Source organism: Narcine bancroftii, chromosome 9 (genome assembly GCF_036971445.1).
Source record: "Narcine bancroftii isolate sNarBan1 chromosome 9, sNarBan1.hap1, whole genome shotgun sequence".
In the NCBI taxonomy this organism is placed as follows: domain Eukaryota; kingdom Metazoa; phylum Chordata; class Chondrichthyes; order Torpediniformes; family Narcinidae; genus Narcine; species Narcine bancroftii.
Genome location: NC_091477.1, coordinates 66447266 through 66465338, shown reverse-complemented (window position 1 = coordinate 66465338; position 18073 = coordinate 66447266). Strand labels below are relative to the sequence as shown.

The window sequence follows — 18073 nt, the reverse complement described above, 5'->3', positions numbered from 1 at the left end:
AAGCAGCAGAAGCTTCCCTGGGTGATTGACATTTCTGTGTGATATTTCTGCATTCTTTACACCCGTATCTTAAATTGGTCTTCAATATATACATTAGTTCTTTTCTCAACTTTGTAAGAATCCTCTGGAACTACTGATGGTTACAATCCATCTTAAATTTGAACACTTCAATTTAATTCACTTACCCACTGTGAGAGTTGAAATAGTTCCTTGCATTTAAAATAACTGACAATTCGAGCCAGAAAGCAGTTGTCATTTGCGTGTATCATGGAACCAATTAGTTATTGTTTATGTTGAAATCATAAAGTTTGGTTTCTCCACCAAGCTTGTAACCTTAGATACAAGTGACCAAACCACCAGCTTTGTATTGGTTCAGACCAAGGTTCTCCAAAGTGGTCAATATCAACCTTGAGGATCAATGAGAATATGCAAGGGGTTGATAAATGCCTAGGGGTCGATATACACGGGAGTGGGGGCGGGGTCAATTGAACTTTTATGGTCAAAAGCAGGGGTGTTCTACAGAAAGTCATGCCTACGGCAAGGGTGGCCAAGCTCTCCTGAGCATTTACCTTGGTGACTGCCATCTTGTATTCAGCTTCAGCTTCTTAATAAGTAGAGAGCGAACGGGAGGACGAGGGAGGATGGACGGAGCGGAGAAGAAAGAGGCTTGTGTGTTCTGCACCCCTGACATTCAAAGAATGTTGCTGGGGGGATTCCATGCCTGGGGGTTGATGAGGGATCAAGGATTCCATGAAGGGGTCGGTGGTCTAAAGTTGAAGGTTTGGGGGCCCCAGTTTAGACTCTAGCCAAAAAGTTAACTGCACTTGCTTTTTCATGAAGAAATAAGAGCTGGAGTGGGCTATCCAGACCTTTGAATCTAGTCTGTCATTGATGTTTGATCATCAACTTCTCGTGCCTTATCCCTTGTGACAGACATTATCTGAAAAGTCATCATTAACGGCCTGGAATACCCTCAGCAACCAAAGGTTGGATCAGATTGCGCTTGTGTACAATTTTGGTCATCTCTTTACAAGGATCTGGAGACTTTGGAAAGGGCACAGGAAAATGATTTACCAGGATCTATGGGGAGAGTTCGGCCAAACCTGAATGGTTTCCTTTTGAACATTGGAGGCCAATCGAACTTTATAAAAGTGGGAGGACAGACAGTCAGGATTTTTTTCCTTGCATAAAATGTCACAAATTAAAGGACATGCATTGAAGGTGAGAGAAGGGAAAGTTTAAAGGAGATATGTCTAGAACAGGGGGCCAAGGTTAATGGTGGAAGCAGATCGGAGAGTCGTGTTTAAGAAGCCTCCAGATATGAAATAGATAGGCAGAGCTTTAGTTTAATTCAGGCATCAAGTTCAGCACAACTGTGAACCAAGGCTGTTCCTGTGGGGTAACAGTTCTTTGTTCCCACCAAGCATCTGGAGCCAAGGAAAAAAAATCTCTTTCTATCTCGATCTTAATTGCCAACAACTCATCGTGACCCCTGCATCCAAGCAGTCGGCCTCTTGTAGAATTAGAACTTCATTGAATTGTTATGGTGCAATCCATTTGGTTTGGGCTAGCTTCTTCTAGAGCGATCCCTTCAGTCCTGTTGCCATGGCTCTCCAAATTATTGCCTTCCCATTCCTTTATGAAGTTCATAATTCAATCTGCTTCTCCCACACTAACTTCTATTTCAGTCTGATTTTAAAAAATGTATTTTGTCACAAATTTCCTCTGCGCATCTTTTACCCAGTGTTAAATCTCTGCCTTTAGTCTTTGGGCAGCTCCCTGTTGGGAACTACTTTTTACTTTCTACTTGATCTAAACCAATCATTGTACTAATTAAGTGTCCTCTTTTCATTCTCGAAGAAGAACAACCTCAGCTATTCCAATTTAATCCTTTTGCTGAACCCTTAATCCTTGGAACTATTCCAGTAAATCTTTCTCCCCGCAGTTGTGTGCACTTTTGGTCACCAACATCAGGAAGGATAGCAATGAGATTGAAAGAGGGCAGAGAAGATTTATAAGGGTGTTACTGGGTCTTGAGGAGCTGAGTTATAGGGAAAGGTTAAACAGATTCAGACATTTGTTTCCCCTCGAGTGTCAGAGAATGAGGGAAGATTTGGTAGAGGTATACAAAATTAAAAAGAGGCAGGTCATCCCTCAAGAGTTCAATTGAATTTTTTGATGAAGTGACAAAAGAAATTGCTGAAAGTCGGGTAGTAGATGCAGCGCAAATAAATTTTGACAAAGTCCCCAAAGGTGGACTCATTCAGGATCCAAGGTGTTTTGGCTGTGTGGATTCAGAATGGGCTTGTCTGATGTAAGCAGAGGGTAGTACTGGATGGAACATATTCTGCCTGGATGTCAGTGACGAGTGAAGTTCTACAGGGATCTGATCTGGGATTTTCTTGTTCAACTGATTTTTATTGATGCTGATTTGATGTTGACCAGGACATTGGGGAATCCATCCATTGCACATATCTGCATCAGGAGCTTTCATCTCATACAAGGAGTCGAGGAGCATTTCTTTAAATATTCACCAATGCAGGGTTTCATTTTACTGCAATGGAACGTCAGCCTCAGTCACACATTGACGTCCGATGTGAGGCGAGAGCCCACAATGTTTCATCGTTTCATCCGACATTTTACTCTGCTGGTGGGTGACAAGAGAAAAATAGCCTATTTTAGTAATTGCATAGTTAAAACTGAAACAGCTGTTCGATGGGATAAGGAAGATCCTTATTTGAGGACTATGGGCATGAAGATCAGCTTCTAAAAGGCTCTGTGGACCATGGCATAATGGCAGTCATAAATCAATCTTAATATCAGCCTTTTTTAACTATAATAATCTTATGTGTATGTATATTTTTAATTTTTGCTATCCTTCTGTGGTGCCAATGTCTCAGTCAGTGAATGGATGGCATTAACATCGATCTCTCTGGTGTCTGCCAACCTGCTCTCCTTTCCCTTCCCCTGTCTTCTTTCCCTCAGCTCTCTATTCACCTCGACATCCCACCCTCCCTTCTCCACCTATTACCTCCAGCCTTTGGAACCATGCTCTGCCCCCTTGCTTCCACCCCCCCCCCATACCATTATATTGGGGTGCCTGCTGACATTTTCCATACCTTGAAGAAGGACTCAAGATCGAAACGTCAGTTTTGAATCTTTATCTTTGCTCAATAAAGGACACTGTTTGACCTTCAGCACTGTGTTTTTACTTCAACCATGTTGTCCGCAGACATTCGTTTTTTACTTCTCAGTCAGTGAGGTTTCTTCTTCAAAATTGTATTCGGCAGAAGCACATGCAAGAGATCAATAAGAATGTTCAGAAATGATTGGATCCAGTAGGATTAATGGTCGTCTGCTGCATCATTACCTGGAACCATGCAATTATGTCACATCAAGAGGGTTACTCAGCTTAATACACTTGTTTTTGTGAGAGGGAACACCAGTGAAAATCTCTCACTTCACTCTCTCCCTCCGCGCCAGGGTGCTAAAGTCAATTGCAGCATTTGACCTACCAATTCAACTGAGCTAAAAGAGTGGCATTGTTAGCACAGCTGATAACGCACCATTGGCCCCAGCTCAAATCTGCTGCTGTCTGTGAAGAGCTTGTACAATTTCCCCATGCCCCGGGTGCTCAAGTTTCCTCCCATGTTCCAAAGATGTATGGGGTTAATTGGTCACATGAGTCGATGTGGGTGGTGTGGGCTATTGGGCTGGAAGGGTCTGTTACTATACTGTATCACCAAATGTTGAAAAACAGAAGAGAACAGGTATGAAACCCAGGATGTGGGGAAGTGTAAGTGTGTGTGTGTGTGTGTGTGTGTGTGTGTGTGTGTGTGTGTGTGTGTGTGTGTGTGTGTGTGTGTGTTTGTGTGTGCGCATGTGCATGTGCGTGTGTGCGTGTGTGCGTGTGCGTGTGCATGTGTGTGCATGTGCGTGTGCACGTGTGTGTGTGTGTGTGTGTGCGTGTGTGTGTGTGTGTGTGTGTGTGTGTGTGTGTGTGTGTGTGTGTGTGTGTGTAAATAAACTGTACCAGGACCCCTGCCCTGTTTACTTTCGTTGTGCCTCTGGATAAATGCGGATCCCTGTCTGGTACACATGAGATCATATCTTGTGGATTGGTACTGCACTGAGCCAGAGCTTTCCCAATGATGCTATTGGCAAAGGTCTTGTGCTCTGGGTACTGAATTGCATTCCTGTATTCCTAATTAATTAACTAAATGTGCCACTTTGATAAGGAGCTGAGTGTAGGGCTCATTACTGAAACACAAGGAGCAACTTAGCTGGAGAGGTCAAGGGAATAAGGAATGGGGGTCCTTTCGCTCAATAGTGTGAATGGCTGATATATTGATGGAAAGTTCCTTTTCCATTGTCAGACCCTTTCCCAACACTTCCTTGATTCAACGTGAAGAGCGTTTCTCCCACCAGCCTGACCCTGCCAATCGTTACTTTTTTTTAATCCATATTTACAAGCCAATGTATGTTAACTAAACAATGTGAAAATAGCCATCTGAAAAGATTCCCATCAAAATTACAGAATTAAAAACCAGCTTAATTTGTTGCAATGGTTACAATGTGTAATCCGCTGGGGCTAATTCAGATACGTATCTTGTGAGATTTCATGGTATTATGAGATCTTTTTTTAAAATTCTGAAGTGTTTTCTTTAATCTGCTTGGTTAGTGGCATCTTTTTTTAACATTACTTACAAACTGGCCTTGTGTGTACTGGATACTCTCAATGCAATGAGTAAGTTGTCAATTAAATAATATATTTATTGTCATTTTCTATGTTTTCACAGAGGTAGCTAAGTTTATTCATTGTAAAGATACATATTTTGCACTTTTTTGGCCAGATTCTGGTCATATCTCATTGTTTCCCCCAAAATGTCTTTTGTCGAACTCTTGACTTCAGGAGATCCTTATTTTACAAACTGTTAGAACTGGAAGGGCAATAGGGCATCTGGGACCTTGGTGAACAACGGGACTACCTGTTCATTAACCAATTAGATCAAGGGGTAGAGAATAAACAGATGATTGCAAGAAGGAAAAGGTAGGGAGAATTAGAAGGGTGGGGAAAGTCACAGCGGAATAGCACATCAAGATGCAGCGTAGAGGTACCAGTGACCCAGGTTGGATTCTGACCTCCTCCAGACCCGTCTGTGTGGAGTTTTCGACCCGCTCCCTCTGTCTGCGTGTTGGTCAATTGGCTGCTCTGAATTGTCCGAAGGGTAGGTGAGGTAGGATCTGGGGGTAAGTTGATAAGAATGAGGAGAAGATAAAAAATAACATGAGCACGGAGAGTGCACGATTAGCATACGGCACCAGTGTAATCCGCCACTGTCTGCAAGGAGTTTCTACCTGCTCCCATGTACATGCGGGTCTCTTCTGGGTGCTCCGGTTACCTCCCATATTCCAAAGTCGTACATGTGTGCATTCCGGCGGCACGAGCTCGTGGCCTGAAAGGTCCTGTTATTGTGCTGTGTCTCTGAATTAAAAAGAAATGAAGAAGAATCGTTCATAGTCAATACAGACCCAGTCTGATTTCAGTGCTGTTTCTTTCTAAGTGTGTGACTGTGCTTCGAGCCAATTTAGATATGACGTGAGAAGGAACAATAATATCAAAAGTGATTGAAAAATTGTAGGATAAGAAAAAATTATAAACTTGAACTTACTGCCCGCTGCATTGAGATTTTATGGAGCAATTTGTGCAGTTTAGAACATAGAATATTACAGCACAGTACAGGCTCACAAGGTGGTGCTGACCTCTATAAACCTGCTCAATAGTCTAAACCTTCTCTACCTCAAACCTTCTATTTTTCTTGCATCCATGTACCTGTCGAAGAGTCTTTTAAATGTTTCTATCCAGTGGATAGAACTTTGACATCTCCCCCTAAACTTTCCTCCCCTCACTTTACACAGATGTACTCTGGCATTTGCTACTGCCGCCCCAGAAAAAAGGTGCTGGCTGTCCACCCTATCCATGCCTCTCAGCTTCTGGCCCCAACCCACGCCAAGAAAGTAAATCTCATGATTGAAAGATGCTTAGCATGGTGAAATCCTGGTAGTTCTTACTTTCTGCAATGAGCTACATTTGTATTTGCAATGCAATTAAAGGAATTTCTTTAAACTCATGGTAAGGATGAAACGTTGGTTAACCGGAGAGAGACACAAATTGTCCAAAATTGTGTGGCAATTTACAAGTCCGACAAATTGCTTTCTTTTTGTGTGATAAAGTGGTAATAATGGGGTTTCCTTCAACAATGTTATTTTGTCAGTTTGTTACTCTTCAATGAACTTATGGCAACTAATGCTTAAAAGACTCCTCAGCACGTTGGTTCACTTACTTGGAAAATAGGAGGAAACAAGTGAGAATTTCTGAGATGAGTGACTGAACTTGTCTCAGTATCAAAATGGGTTTACAAACTGGGGCTGCTCGGGGCCTGTGTTTCCTACTCGTGTAGTGGGCCCCTGCAGCCCCTTACACACTGGGTTCTAAATTGGCTGGTTGAATGGCAATCAGCCAATTTAAGGGCGACCACGTCCCTTTGGTAAGGTGGGTTACGCACCCACTGGAAGTCGCCGGTCTCCTCGCCAGAAGTCGCTAAAACTGATCGATATTTATGGGCATATGCTGATCATCACGGCAACCTAACCTGAGCTGCTCACTCTCCACACTCGAACCTCCCACCAATGTGACAATGATGCCATGCATGTGCACGCACGCACTGATGTCATCTTCCACCCGGGCAGCCATCTAACGATAACAAATGATCAGCACCAGCTACATGTTGCGTGTACATGGGGTCGACAATCGACTTCCAAGGTGGTTTGCCAACCCGTGCAGTTTTTAAAAAATTCTACCCACTAATCGGCTTGTACACAGGTCGAAAACCTGCCAAGTTGGCAGGTTAAACTCATGTTACAATCCAATTTGTAAACCCTAAAAGTCAAGTGAAAGGACAGGCTGGGATACTGGGACTCGTCCGCCAGGTGCATGGAAGCAAAATTAATCAGCAGTAATAACTGAGTTTGCAGAAAACTGAAGAGCCTTTTCTTTCCCCCCAAAATAAACATGGTTTACAATAAATTATTTACAGAAGAAAATCGTTTAAAGATTTTTCACGCCCTTAGGGTCATGCTATACATTCCCATCACTGTACAATGTTACATTCGTTCTCTGGTTTGTAATTAGCACTGTCGTTGCTCCTGTGGCCCCTTGTACTCTCCCTCTGTTGTTTGAAGGGGATTCTCCACCAGTCTCAGCCCCTCAATTTCCAGTGGCAGAGGGACTCCAGACTGTAGTCCTTCCTCACAAAGCCCTCTCTCCAGCAAATTTGAGCTCATTGCCTCCAAACCTTAGAGTCTACACCTGTCTCTTTGTGTAGAACCTGCATTTCATACATAATAGGTATGATTAAAGAAAAATGATGTGACCTCTGCATAATTCTACTTTGTGGCCAAAGGTCAAGACAAGAATAAACTCCAGAGGGTTGTTAACTCGGCCTGCGACATCACAGGCACCAGACTTCACTCCATTGAGGACATCTACATGAGGCGGTGTCTTAAAAAAGCAGCCCCTATCCTCAAAGATCCCCATCACCCAGGCCACGCCCTCTTCACTCTGCTACCATTGGAGAAAAGGTACAGGAGCCTAAAGGCAAGAACTCAGTGGCACAAGGACATCTTCTTCCCTGCTGCCGTCAGATTCCTTTTCATGCCCTATTATTGTTATTGTTTATTTTGTTTTTATAATAATGCTGTAAGATGGTTATACTACGTATGTTTGCTCTGTGACGCTGCTGCCGCATAACATGACTTGTTCATGACAATAAATCCTGATTCTGATTCCGATTCTGAAGGTGAGGTTTGTGCTGAACTATTTTGACAGCTAAGAGAGCAGCAGAGATGTTCAGGAAAACATTTTGTCTGCTGTTTGATTGTGTGAATGGCAGAGAAAGTGGGGAAGGACCTCAATCCAGTCTCCTGCCACCTTTGGACACTGAGGAGCTGTTCTCAAACATACCATGGCTGCATTGCAAAGTTGAGACATCGAAGACTTTGACACAGTGAAAGAGAATGCATTGTACTGTCACAGGGAAGTGGGGAGCACATTCAGAAAAGTCTATGCGGAAAGTACCTCCTCTGATCCAGGTTCTGGTGCCTCCACAGGCAAGAGGAAGTCTTTTGTTCCTTGAAATTTTTATTTAATTGTTTGTATCATTACAGAGAAAAAAAACAATGAATAAAACATTAATCAGATATCCATATCCAATGATACAAAAAACTTTTAAATTCTTCCTCCCCAACTCCCCTCCCACTCAAAAATAAGAAAAAAAGAAACACATACCATTTAATATACAACAATACTGACATATACAATCATTAATTATTATTAAAATTTCTGATTGAGAGGAGTGGATAAGATAGAAGAGGTAGACGGAAAATTATTCTTAAAATCCATAGATGGTTTCCGATACTATAAAAATTTTCAACTTGATTCCTTAAATTATATGTAATATTTTCCAGAGGAATATAATTTTATGTCTTACTATACCATCTACTTAGTAACACTTCTCGATCTTCTTTCCATGATATCACTAAACATTTCTTTGCAGTTGCTCTTGCGACACTTAAAAAATATTCTTGGCATTTGTCCAATTTCATTTTTGTATCCTTTTCATAAATATTTCCAAGTAAAAATATTCTTGGATCCTTTGGTATCTTCATAATTTGTCCTAATAATAAACTCAGTTCATTCCAAAACCTTTCCACTTTTTACCAAGACCACATCAAATGCAAAAAAGTCACTATTTCTTTCACACATCGAAAACACTTATCTGAATAATTTGAATTAAGTCCATTTAACTTATATGGAGTATATACAATTGATGAAGAAAATTATATTATTGATAGCTAACATTTACTGTATTCATGACACTTGACATAATTTTGAACAAATCTCCTCCTGAATTTTGTTAAGTCTGCTTTGTTCATGAATGAGTGAGACAAACACCAGACTGAGTCGAAATCAGGGTTCTTTGTTCTTTATTACCGGATTGTAACACTTGCAACTAACAATGTTAGTCGGAGAATGCATTCTGCCGTTATCAGCAAAATGGTGATTTTTTATACCCTTGGATACGTGCTTAGAACATCATCATATCATTACTTGTCCAATGACTAAAACTGTTGCTATCCTTTCCCTGCTAGCTTCCTGCCTCTCAATCCATCAATGTCTCTCTTATCTTGTAAGTACAAGGATGCATTCACATCTTGTTACAGCCCTGCACAGGGTAACTCCTTACACATTCCCATCTCATGATGTTTTACCTTACAATCCCTCCTTTGTCCTCTTTAGAGGACAATCTCGCCCTGACTATGCTACCACCGCGTTACATTAGTTCGCCTATTATTGCCAAGCTCTATACGGGTTCTGTTCACAGGGTAGTTCGGCTGGTGGGCGAGGGCTCCCCCAACCCTCCTTTGCGTACACCCCCCATCCGTCACCCCGATCCCATTGCCCGTTTACAAGTTTCATCCCATTTGCCCCCAAGCAAAAAACTAGCTAACCCCCCGTACATTAGTAAATTCCCAAGTTAACATATGGTCTACAATCTAATTCATAATACTTGTTCTACAATCTGATTAATAATGTTTGTGTTACAATCAATGTTATAATATTTGTTCTACAATCAAGGTTATAATATTTAGGTTACAAGCAAGGTTAAAATTATATGTGTAACAATCTAATTCACAATCCCTCCTTCCCATCACATTCCCCTTCAGACTCCAGATCGATCTCAGCAACTTTCTCCGCCTCCTGTAATGTGAGATAGTCTTGCTCCACAGCCTGCACAGCTTGATATTTCGGAGGCAGTTCATCACGGTCAGCAAAGGCTCTCTCTATGGTCCTCGTGACCAGCGTTCGAATGCATGGAATACAACAACAGCCACAAGTGATAAAAATTGATACAGAAATGAACAAACCCAGCAAAAGTTGTCCTAACAATGTGCTCCATCTCCCAAACACTCCCTGTAACCAGGATAAAACAGGATTGGAGACTCCAGACTGGGCTTTTAATTCTTTCGCCAATGCCCTAAGTTTCGTTAACCCCTTAGTGAGTGATCCATCTGGCCCTGTGTTATTAGAGATAGAAGTGCAGCATAGATCTCCAAACATAGCACACACTCCACCTTTCTCTGCCAGGACCATATCAATCGCTATCCTATTCTGAAGTGTCATAAGGGAAGTTTCTGACAGTTGTTGATGTATTGCCTCAACAACGTCCCTGGTCAAATTTGCAAGGCGCTGGACATTATAGTGAATAAGGTTGATCCTATTAACATTTTTATTTACAGTGATGGGAAAAATTGCACTAAAAACAGGAAAATTTTCAAACCCAGCTGCAATCTCATCGGCTAATTTAAATTCGTCCGGAATATTCCGGGCTTGGCCAATGGCATCAATCCATACCCCATCAGGGTTCCTTCCTCCCGGCCCCAAGAGTCCAACACTCCTCCTTTTTCTCCACAGCCAACTCTCTGTGTGGCGCAATTCTAGGGAATCCTCGTCTCCCTCCTGCCTTTAATTTTATCATGATAGTTCTGACATCTGCAAGTGCTAATTGTTCTTGGCAGGTTTCTCGCTCAAAACAAGAAATCCATGGACTAGCCCCATTACTCAACGGAGGTAGTTTTTTCATTAAACTCTCTAAGTCCATTCGTGACCAGGGTACATATTTTTGAGTTCCCCGTCCCGTGATCAGTAATGGGCATTGATATCTCAATTTTTGGGGATTTCTGCTCCTTCTTTACTCTTGGCATGCATTTATTTATCCCACCTTGTTCTGACTCTTCTTCGTCACTGTCACTATCCCTATCAGCTTCCAATGTCTCAGGGTCAAAGGTATATTGGTCACGTTCATCTCTAAGATAATCTTTTCGGCCATAGTTTAGTTGTTTCACATCTTTCTCTTTTGTCCTAACTATGTCCAGGTAGGCATGTCTATTTTTCTCCCTCCCGAGTCTTTTCCTTTTACTTTCCTCCCATGGTGGATCGTATCTCGTTTCCTCATCTGTACTATACTTTTCGTCCTTTACTCCTATTACCATTCCTTCAGCTTTAATTTCTCCTGACAGTGTTGTAGTTATCTTTTCCACTTCCTTCAATACACCTACCATTAATTCTTTTTGATCCTCACTGATCTGCCCCAGCACATTAATATCTCTGTTTAAGTTTTTAATGTTATCCTGAACCTTTTTCATGTTCCATTTCTGTATCTCTAACTCCTTTTCTATTTTCTTGGACTCCAGAGGGGTCTCTACATCTATTACTCCCCCTTCTATTTTTATTAAAGGGGCCTGTACCTCGTCTGATGTGTCCCTATTCCCGAGGTTCTTGTCACACCCCAGTGTCTCAATATCTGGATATAAGGGACGTGACTCCAGGATCCCATCTGGGGTGCCAGGGGCACCTTTTGACTCCACATATGTATAGGGCGGGGGTCTACAAGCTATTTCTACAGGGGCAGTAACAGGTGGGTTACCAGGGAGACCAAATTCTTCAAATAGAGCTAGGACATCGCGGTACTGAATCTCCTTGTCTCTCACCCTCTTTTTTGCTGACTCGCGATTAAAGATTTTGTTTTCTGTGTCCCGTTTTGTTTCTTCCAGCTTGCCTAAGACTCTACGTTTTAAAATTTTGTTTCCCTCACCTGTCAGGAACATCTCAGTGCCCCCGGGTAACCAACCCCTCTTCCTCCAGCGGTCTACACATTTTCGGAGCATTTTTTGTTTTTCCAATGCCGCATTACTGGTATTTCGCTCCTCTAATTCCTGATTAATTTCCTTAATAACTTGGTCAAAAGTCTTAGCAGGCAACTGTACAGCCATAGCTGCGGGACCACTTTCTAATGCCTGTTTTAATTTAGGTTCTTGTCCGTTTAGGGGATCTATGTCAACGAAAATTGCTTTTAAAAATGTCTCCTTGCAAGCTGGATGACTAATATCTTTTAAAGGAACAGTCTCTAAGTCTTGTCCTCCAATTGACTTCAGACTGTCCTGTATACTCTGATTGCTCGTTTTCCACTCTCTGTTTTCCCAAAGGGGTCTGAAAGTTAAATTACAACTAGAAAACCAAATATTTGGGCTATACTTTTGTCCTGTTTCCCTGTACCAATCTATGAATTTACGTAACTTTATCTCCTTGGTGATGTTGGGAATACCCTCATTTAACTTATCAAAAGTATTTCGAATAAACCGGGTGTCTCTTAGGAGTTTATCAACTTTTTCATTAATATCTCCTACCTGATCCGGACACAGCTGTCGCAGCCTTCTGTCGTCGTTCTTGTTCACCAGGCAGGCGTCCCTGAGTACTTTTTTTGTTGTCTCAAGGTCTCTAGTGTCTGCTGTGGTATTCCACCACGGCGAATTGGGGAAATAAATTCTTAACTTCTCAAGTGTACAGACATTATCATACCTACCGGACATTTATAAGTCAGTCTCTCAGATACAATTGAGGCCAATAAGCCTGAACCTTTGTTTTCTTTCAAAGCCCAACCTTCACGTGGGAGATTTCTCCTCTTAATAACCAGTTTAGGGCAGAAAACTCAGGTCCTCAATTGTTTATAGACCACCTTCTCACTCTATTGGACTTTGCAACGACACAATAAAGACTTTTAAACTCTAGTAGTTTCTTGCGAAGCACTTAATAAATGTCATTCAAACACCTTAAGGACTTTTATCTTGTCTGTAATCACTTACGTGTTACAATCCTGGCATGCGACCTTCAATTGTGGTCGTCTAATTTGTCCGATCTCCAGTTCTTACTGACAATCATAAAGATTTAAAAAAAAAAAAAGAGAATTTTGTTAAAACAGGCTTCTCTGGACCTTTTTATCAGCCGGCTGAGATGATTGTCAGAAAAAACAGAAACCGTCGTCCAGTGTTCACTCACCCATCACGTCGGGGTCACCAAATTGTTAGGTCTGCTTTGTTCATGAATGAGTGAGACAAACACCAGACTGAGTCGAAATCAGGGTTCTTTGTTCTTTATTACCGGATTGTAACACTTGCAACTAACAATGTTAGTCGGAGAATGCATTTTGCCATTATCAGCAAAATGGTGATTTTTTATACCCTTGGATACGTGCTTAGAACATCATCATATCATTACTTGTCCAATGACTAAAACTGTTGCTATCCTTTCCCTGCTAGCTTCCTGCCTCTCAATCCATCAATATCTCTCTTATCTTGTAAGTACAAGGATGCATTCACATCTTGTTACAGCCCTGCACAGGGTAACTCCTTGCACATTCCCATCTCATGATGTTTTACCTTACAATTTGTGTATTTAAATCTTTCTCCCATCACATTTTTGATTTATATAATTTTTTTTCTATGTAGTTTCTTGTAATTCCTATAAAACAAAAACTGTGCTGAAATTGAGATCAAGACTTAAAATGCTCCTGACGCTGGTAATCTGAAACAAGACTGGAAACTCTCTGCAGGTCGGGCTGCACCTGCACTCAGAGAAACTGAAGTGAAAATTTACTTCTGACACATTTCAACTTGAAGTGTGTGATGGTAGGTCCTTTCAAACTGCCATGTAAAATGGGGTTAACTGGGCAATTTTCACAGTTAGCGCCCTAGTTACACCACAGTTTGTAAAGGTCCAACCGGGTCAACCTCGTTGGAAATCAACTGGGTCCCTGACCTGCCTCGGAGGTAGTCAGGGAACCCAGTTAAACTTAGCTAGGTCTCATCCTCGGCCAATTTGTAAAGGAAAATGGCCAACCCGCTCATTCTGGTGTCATCAGTGCTTGCGGGCGTGTGTCTCTGTGGCAGCATGTTGGCACAAAGTTTGAATGTAGAGGGGGACATCTGCAGTGCAGATTAGTCAATGGGGGTGTTTCTAAGGAATTGTTTGGTGCTGCGTGTTTTGTTTATTTCATCTGTGTCTCAACTTTGATTCTTAACATCCGGTGGTACTTCTGGTGAGTGGGTGATCCGTCATCGCAGGGCACACGTTGGAGATTTAACAGGTTGATCCCCCCTGCAATTTGAAAAGTGCTGGAAGCACCTTTTCCCCAGTAATCATACCCGGGTCCCAGGTGGGCTACCCAGCTAGTCCAATTTAGAAAGGCCTAGTGTTTCTCTTTCTACAAATGTTGCCTAACCACCAAAGTTAAGGCCTGTTCTGACAGCTAGACATCCAGACTATGGTTGGAGCCCCCATCTGGATTTTCCATTTTCTTATGTTTGGTTAAATAAAGTGTTGTAACGGCTACTCAAATGTGCACCTGTGGCTGCATCAACCCTGCAATTTGTCTGTCAGCAAAGCAGGGAGAGGAATGATGGAAATGAACCATTAGGCTGAGAGGATGGCCACTAGAATCACAGGAACCTCCCAATGGCCAAACATTTTAATTCCCCAGACCATTGCCACACCAACAAGTCTGTCCATAGCCTCGTGCACTGGCAAACCGAGGCTGCCCACAAATTGTTGGAACAATAAGCAATAATCCATCTGGGCAGTCTCCAACCAAAGCGCATTAACATCGCCCTCCAGTTTCCGTTAACTCCCTCCCCTCCCCATCTCTCATTTTCCCTCTCCCTCTGCCTCCATTCCTCCAGCTCCCCACGCCCTTCCCTCTCCATTCAGAAGCTATCCCCTACCCCATCAACTTTTTTTCTCTTCCACCCTCCCCCTCCCATAACCATCTGTTATCCTCTTCTCCTCCCCCCTCCCACCTGTTTATTCAGATGCCTGCTTGCTTTTTGCTCATACCTTCATGAAGGGCTCAGGCCTGAAACGTTGGTTACCCTTTACCCTTCCTATGGAAGCTGCATGACTTGCTGTGTTTCTCCAGCACTTCTGTGCATTGGACAGAATCTCCAGACCTTCCTGTTTAACTGGTAAAATTGAGGCTGTCGTCAGGATGACAGAGAGCATCTAATGTCAATCTTCTAGAGCTGCTCAAATGAACAGATGCTTTAATAATGTGAATTAAAAGGTATGTGTTTCCAATAAATGACAGATAGATGGTAAGGGGACACCACCAAGAATTAAAGGAATAAGTTTGGGACCGCTCTTATTCACTAAGTAACTCAGTGAGGGTCACATGGATTCAAGATATCAGAGAAGATGCAGGTGTAATCCTGGAAATTCTGCCCCAGGGTAACATCAAGCTGGGACTGGAGGGGCTTGAGTACTGTGATCATCAGCCACGAGATAGCACACCCTGATGCTTTCCCCATCACTGTAGGGGGCTTCTCCCAGACCAACCTAAAGAAGTTTCTTACAACCTATCACCGACATATTATCTGTGTAACCAAGGGATGCAACACACTTCACCACTGCTACACCACCATCAAGTGCTCCTACCGAGCCACTCCAGGCCCACACTTCAACAAGCCTGAAGTAGACCCTCCTGGCAAGAGGGTCTACAGCTGACAGTGAAAATATGGTCGATAGAGGCAGAGGAGTGCTTGCAGGACGGCTTTGGATCAGAGGACCTGGCCATATTCAAGGACCCATCGCCTAACTTGAACGAATATGCCACGGCTGTCACTGACTTCATCGAGGCCTATTTGGATGTATGTATGTACCCCCCCAACCAAAAGCCATGGTTGAATCAAAAGGTTCACCCCAAGGTCAGGGGTGTTTAAGACCGGTGATCCATATCTCTACAGGAAGTCCAGGTACAAAATATGGAAAGCTATCTCAGCAGCAAAAAGGGAAGCTAGAAACAGAGCCAGTTATGCAAGTTACATCCTACAAGGAGAAGCTGAATATCATAAATGGCTGCGATGCTTCACTACCCCATGAGCTGAACATTTTTTACGTTCACCTTAAAAAGGAGAATTCAATGGAACCAATGAGAATCCCTGCAGAAACTGGTCTCACAGGCCAACATCAGAACATCTTGCAAGAGGGTAAACTCTCGCAAGGCATCAGGCCCTGACAGGGTCCTGAAAATCAGGGCCAGCCAACTAGCTGGAGTGTTCACAAACATTTTAATCCTCTCACTGCTGCAGTTGGAGGTTCCCACCTGCTCCAAAGGGCATAAGTCATTCCAGAGCCCAAGTCGAGCAGAGTGAGCTGCCTCAATGACGATCGCCCTGTAGCACTCACATCTAATGTGATGAAATGCTTTGAGAGGTTGGTCATGGCCAGAATGAACTTGTATCTAAGAAAATCCGGACACACACTGCAATTTGTCTACCACCACAATCGCTCCACAGCAGATGCAATCTCATTGGCTCTCCACTCAGCCCTGGATCACCCAGACAACAGAAACATGTGCATCAGCCTACTTTTCATCGGCAATGGGTCAGCCTCCAACACAATCAGTAGTAGCCCGCAGTAATGGTCAGCAAGCTTCAAAACTTGGGCCTCTGCACCTCCCTCTGCAACTGGATCCTCGACTTCCTCATCGGAAGACCATCGTCAATGTGATCAGAAACAACGTCTCCTCCTCACTGACAATCAACACAGGTGCACCTCAAGAATGCGTGCTTAGCCCGCTGCTCTATGTGCTCTACACCCCATGACTGTGTGGCTAAGCACAATTCAAAAGCCTTCTACAAATTTGCTAATAACATTACGGTCATCAGCAGAATCACAGATGGCAATCAGGAACCGTATAGGAGTGCAATAGGTCAGCTCGTTGAGCGGTGTCACAACAAGAACCTTGCACTCACAGTCAGCAAAATTAGCAAAAGGAACTGTGATTCAGGAGGGATAAATCAGGAAAGCACAAACCTTTGCTCGTTAAGGGGTCAAGGTTCAGGGTTATGAACTTCAAATTCTGAGGTGTCAGAATCTCTGAAGATCTATCCTGGGGTCTCCATATTGAAGCAATCACGAAGGCGGCGGTGGCTCGCCAGTGGCTATAGTTCATGAGAAGTTTGAGGAGATTTGTGTCATAAAAGACTCTTGCAAATTTCTACAGATCTACCATATAGAGCCGGGGTGTCAAACTCAAATTCACGGAGGGCCAAAATTAAAAACTTGGACTAAGTCGAGGGCCGAACTAAATATTTATTGAAAATTTTCAACAACATCTGCATGTTTTCTCTTCTTCAACATATGTAATGTTAAACTTTTTCTTATTAAAATAAATGTTTAATAATAGTTTTGGATAAACTCTTTCCAGAAGCATTAACAAATAAGAAATAAAATATTCAATAAATAATATTTCTCTATAGAGGATTTGTCAAATGTTGCTAGTGTGCTGTCGAATAGTAAAATCTGAGGGCTATTGAGAATGTGGGAGAATAACATGATTCCTGAAACAATCAAATGGGTGACTGATTGTGCAGGGTTATTTGCCATGCCCTTTTTCCATTGGTACAGATATCCTTTCATTTACACACTTTTCAAATTTTATGCCTAATGAGCTTGTATCCAGGTGCAGGACCATTTTTAACCAGGAATATATTTATCACTGTGACATGAAACTATTGGAAGATCGTTTTATCCTGAGATTAAAGTTCATAATACTTACTCAGGCTTGTGTGCGGGAGGGCGGGGTTTGCGGGCGATCGGGTTGGACAACGACAGTGCGGGGGCATCGGCTCTCGCTGCAGGGCGGCATCTTGGCGGATCAGCGGCCCCGTCACCATGAGTCGCGCGTCGGCCTGCGGCAGGGAGGGGGAGTGGGCAACGGTCCTGGCGAGGTCAGGCCCGAGGCATCCGGTTCCGGGCACTGGGAAGCGGCCTTGGCATCCCCTGACACTGGCCAGGCCCCAAAACCAGAGTCCACGGTGAGACCCTGCAACGTAAACAGAGGAGGTTGGGGCGATTAGCGGGCTGACGCCAATGCATTCTGGGATTTATAGTATTAGCTGTGCATGCGCTATACTGGCGCGGCAGCCAGCGGGCCACCTCTAATACATTTTTGAAATGATCTTGCAGGCCAAATATAATTATATCGCGGGCCAAATTTGTCCCGCGGGCCAGAGTTTGACATGTGTCATATAGAGTATTCTGACTGATTACATCTCTGACTGGTATTGAGGTGCCAATACACAGGACTGGAAAAGACTACAGAGTGTTGTGAACTCGGTC

The 18073-nt window shown here is 43.0% G+C and overlaps 1 protein-coding gene and 1 long non-coding RNA gene across 2 annotated transcripts in view; both read right to left on the bottom strand.

The window, feature by feature from the left end:
* Positions 1 to 2308: 2308 nt before the first annotated feature.
* Positions 2309 to 8467, bottom strand: LOC138743732 (uncharacterized). Its single transcript, XR_011345041.1, has 5 exons — positions 8138 to 8467; positions 5359 to 5485; positions 5143 to 5244; positions 3120 to 3269; positions 2309 to 2647 (listed from the first exon to the last, which is right to left on the bottom strand). It is a non-coding gene; the product is annotated as an uncharacterized lncRNA (long non-coding RNA).
* A 434-nt stretch (positions 8468 to 8901) lies between these two features.
* The window catches only part of LOC138743728 (alpha-1,4-N-acetylglucosaminyltransferase-like), a 134806-nt gene continuing 125634 nt past the window's right edge, over positions 8902 to 18073 (bottom strand). The window contains exons 2-3 of the mRNA XM_069899372.1: positions 14789 to 17777; positions 8902 to 12407 (exon numbers count right to left, since the gene is read on the bottom strand). Coding sequence (XP_069755473.1) covers positions 10678 to 11892 — 1215 coding nt within the window. The 5' untranslated portion in view covers positions 11893 to 12407; positions 14789 to 17777 and the 3' untranslated portion in view covers positions 8902 to 10677. The remainder of the gene's footprint in view (positions 12408 to 14788; positions 17778 to 18073) is intronic.